This window comes from Ursus arctos, unplaced genomic scaffold (genome assembly GCF_023065955.2).
Source record: "Ursus arctos isolate Adak ecotype North America unplaced genomic scaffold, UrsArc2.0 scaffold_217, whole genome shotgun sequence".
Taxonomy (NCBI): Eukaryota; Metazoa; Chordata; class Mammalia; order Carnivora; family Ursidae; genus Ursus; species Ursus arctos.
Genome location: NW_026622894.1, coordinates 23,731 through 28,038, shown reverse-complemented (window position 1 = coordinate 28,038; position 4,308 = coordinate 23,731). Strand labels below are relative to the sequence as shown.

The 4,308-nt window shown below is 49.6% G+C and overlaps 1 protein-coding gene across 1 annotated transcript; it reads right to left on the bottom strand.

The window, feature by feature from the left end:
• Nucleotides 1–248: 248 nt before the first annotated feature.
• LOC113250062 (calcitonin receptor-stimulating peptide 2-like) lies at nucleotides 249–3,407 on the bottom strand. Its single transcript, XM_048213874.1, has 3 exons — nucleotides 3,322–3,407; nucleotides 2,435–2,572; nucleotides 249–408 (listed from the first exon to the last, which is right to left on the bottom strand). The coding sequence occupies exons 1-3, from the start codon at nucleotides 3,405–3,407 to the stop codon at nucleotides 249–251; spliced, it is 384 nt and encodes a 127-aa protein (XP_048069831.1).
• Nucleotides 3,408–4,308: the final 901 nt, after the last annotated feature.

Sequence of the window (4,308 nt, the reverse complement as noted above, 5' to 3'; positions counted from 1 at the left end):
ATCTCAGTGTCACAGGGAGATACTGGTCAAATGCAGGGGAATGAACCTAAATTCTAGGCATTTCAGCTAATGGGACTCCCTGTTCTCTCTGCAGACATTGGAGTGGGCACATTCCCCTGTGGATTTTTTCTATTATGTGGGCTCTCAGAGGGTTAAAGTGTGGACTGCACCCCTGCAATACCCGGTGTTCCATCCTCCCATCTGACACTAGAAGGGCAGTCACCTTCTTCCTGGAGTCCTTTCACTGCTCAGTCCCCAAGTTCCTCGTGATGACCACCAAGGGCTTCGGGACCCACATTGGTGGGCATGAAGGTGCTTTTCACCATGCGCTCAGCTCTGGCCAGCAAGCCTTCCAGAGGATTGGTCACACAGGGGGCCTTGGTGCAGGGGCTCTTCTGGGCAGTGATGCTGATTTGCAGGATGGAGGAAAAGGGGCCCGTCAGTGAGAGGCTGTCAGAGAGAGATCCTATGTGCCCCATGGGATATTCATGGCAACAGTATTGCTCTGAGAGGCACCTGTTAACGGTATGTCTTCCCCTAGTCACAGTGATCACTGCAGAAATACATAAGCTTCTGGGGAAAATGCTGTGATCATTCCCATGGACATTCCCAGGGGTGTCAGAAAGCCCAAAGTGGCTCTGGGTGAGTGGCCATGGAACGCAGACTGTAACAGCCTATCATTCCTGTACAAATAAACTAGAAATCAAGCAAGACTTGGGAGACAGAATCATAGTCCCTTACTGACCCCAACTTAAGGATTGTCTAGAAGCTACATCCCACTTAAAGGCACCCAATATCCCTTCTTAGAAATAGAAAAATACCCCAGACTTACCTGGAGGATGAAGAGACTTTACAGCATTGAGTCCCAGAGGTGCTTACCTGCTCCGTCCTTCTGTCCGGCTACCTCAGGTGGTCACAGCACTACTCACTACACTCTGGATCCAGCTACCACAGGGCTAAGGCTACTTCTAAGCACAGGTCCCCGAGTCTGTAATGCCTGTGGTGTCGGCCACAGCAATAACCACCACCGCTCAGGTCTTCTTACAAATATACTTTTATTCCCCAATGAAAAACACATTCGCAAGCAGGACTGAGAAGCTGGGCTACGATTCCTCAGGGGAGTCACAGGGCTGCCCCCCATCTCTTCCTGGGTGGTTCTCTTCTGGCCTGTGCATCTTGCTTTCCCCCCATCTGAGGTTCCAGACACCCACTGCCACAAAGAAAGCCACTGATACCAGCAACCAGAGAGGACCACACATATCAGGGTATAGGAAGGAAGGAAGAAAGGAAATTAGAAAGCCGAGGGAGGGGATTGGTAGGCATCCTGGTTCACACCAATGTGAGGACCATGGTCTCTCTCCAAGCTGCTGGCTGTGACCCTTCTCTTGCCAGGGGCTCCGACCCCAATTGCGGTCTGAGGGAACGTGTGAAACTTGTTGAGGTCCTGTGTGTATGTGCCCAGCACACAGGTACTCAGATTACTGCACCGCTTAGCTCGGAAGCTGTCCAGGCTGCAGGGAAAAGACATGCCAGGTGGTCCCATGTCCCGGGTCTGCCCCTGTGGCTATGACACAGAAGGCTGGACCTGGGAGGGGGCACTTCGAGCGGGGGGGGGGGGCAGGCAGCAGTGCAGCTCACACATCCTCCATTAGGAGAACCTGGAGGTTTGCTGAGCCAGGGCAGTGTGGGGAAGGACTGCGGTGGGGAAGGGGTAGCCTTTTCTAGCATTCCTCATGCTGCCATATGTCAGTCCTCATGTCTGCACCGAGATGCTCCAGGGTAGCTGCATGTGCATATCATGCCTCAGACCCGGCGGGACCATGGCCAGGCTGGGGCTGGCGTGTGTGTTCCAAGCTCAGGGGACACGGGGAGGTGAGGCTGGGGAAGGGTGTCTGACCCAGGACAACATGCGCATCTCCACAGATCCTACACAACAAAGACTTCAGACCTACCTCAGACACTGCTCTACCTGACCCCACCATCTGCAAGGCTTTTGGCTTCACCTTGCAAACATGCAATGAAGACAGCTTGCAGGTGAGTATGAAGGCCAGGCGCTGGTGTACACGAAGCCTAATTTCTAAAAATCTCCTGAGATATATGCAGTCCGTCTGCCACCTTCACACTTACCAGTCCTAACTCCTCAATGCTAGGAAGTCCCCTCAGTACTACCAGCCCAATTTCCAGAGTGGGGGATTTCATACCTTCCCCAACTGCTTTGAGAAAGGGATCTTTTTTTCCATGTGCTCTAACCAGTCTCTGTGTGACCTCTATTGTCAGTGGAGCCTGAGAATAGCTGGGTCCCAAGCCGAGGTGAACAATGGCAGTTTGCTGGCCTCCTGTCCAGCTGTGTTCTCTCTTACCTCTTGGGATATGCCTTCCTGGGCATGACAGGAGGGAGGGGATGCCCTGAGCCGAGCCGGGTGGGGAGCCTCACCTGGAGCCCTCAGTCTCCTGCTCCTGCTGCAGCTCACGGACCTTCAGCCGCACATAGTCATTCAGCATTGCAGTCAGTAGGAGGCATATTTCATCCTCTGTGAGTGTAGCAGGTTCCAGTGGGTTCTCCATGGCAGACCTACAGAGGGGAAGAAGGCAAATAGAGGCTCTGAGCCCCTGTCTACCACTTCCCCTGGATCAGTAGCCAGGCTTCTTGTTGTCTGTGTTTTCCCTGAGGATGTGGCCACCCCAAATCCTAGTGCACCGGGCGTGAGCCCAATGTCCTTCCAAAAACATGGATTCACCAATAGTCAGGCACTAGGGTGACCTTGACGTGGACTGCTGGAACTAGAATATATAGGGTCATGAAGGTGATAGTTAGATTTTTCAGGAATATTATAAGCTTAGTGTTAAATTAGTTATTTTTAAGGATTAACTGATAAAACTTACGTTAGTTTGAATCTGAAAACGTGTAAGGGTGAGAAATTAGATTGAGAGGTCACGTATTAGATCTAATAAGAACAAAATCAGTGGAAAATTAGATTAGTATGCAATCATTTCTCAAATTGTGCTTTAATTAGATAAATAGGTTTGGTACAGATACAAATGTTTGGTAAATAGCAATGACTGTTACATTAAGCTCAATAAACCATATGAAAATCACAGTAAAGTGTAGTATATACCAATTTTTTTAAAGTTGTGTATAATATCTCTATAGTATAAAATGTTTATAATAAACCCTTATGCAGGTTATATGCATATGCCCGCCCCCCCCCCCCGCCCCGTCCCCCCCCAGCTGGTTGTTAACCTTTTAGCACACCAGAGAACAGAACTGTTTGATGCTAGGAATAGCGGGAGGGGAGTGCACTCCTGGCAGGGTGATCTTACCTGAATGGTGCTGCCTGGAGCGTGCCCACTTGGTACAGGACCAAGATGCCAATAGCCAGGAATGGGGAGAACTTCCAGAAGCCCATGACACCTCTCTGCAAGGGAAGAATGACGTCCCCACAGCAGTTAAAATTTCCATGAGCCCATTGATAAGAGTGAATCCCAATGTTCTTGTTCATATTGATATTTTATTATTTGTATAAAATAATAGTTTGGATCTCTTGTGATTTCTTTGAGTTTTTGTATATCTCACCAATAATGAATTGAATGGAATCTTTGATTTAAAAAAATTGTTCTCTGAGCCCAAGAACCGGTGTTCTAGTCCTGCCTCTGCCTGGAACTCTCTTGTGTCATGGCTTCTTGATAACCATTTACCTTCTCCATTGTTTTTTTGTAAGCGAAGTGACTACTGGAGGTTGTGGTGAGAATATAGCATGCAAGGATAAGAGGTGTTCCTAGTGCCCAAGTGGGGAGGGGGGAAAACATCTGTACTCCACACCCCATACCATTCTCCAGCTGGCCAGGTCTCCATTGAGGAGCTTCTCTGAATGCTGTCACAGAGCTTCTCAAATAATGCAACACAGAGCTGTCTTCCCTGTATGGGGCTTTTGTTCACACCTTGTGGTGTTGGGGCGGGGATGCAGCTAGAGAGGGAATATCTGTGCCATTAGAATCTCTGACAAACTGAAGATCAAAATTCTGCACAACAGCTACACATGTGGACAAGAGTCCCCTGTGAAAACTAAGTTTAGCAGAGTCTAAAATTGGGGTGCAGGGCTTACACTGGGGAGAAGCTCCCAGAACTCACTACTGGGGTTTGCTGTTCCGGGCTGCCTGCCTCTAGGACAGTATGTCTATTTACCACCTACTAGCACTGGCCCAGTTTCCACCAATTTCCCAGGGACCACCAGGCAGGAGATAGGATCCCCGAGCACACATTCTGCAGAAACTATCCCCACATGCAATGCTGGGGAGTCCAGTGTCCTG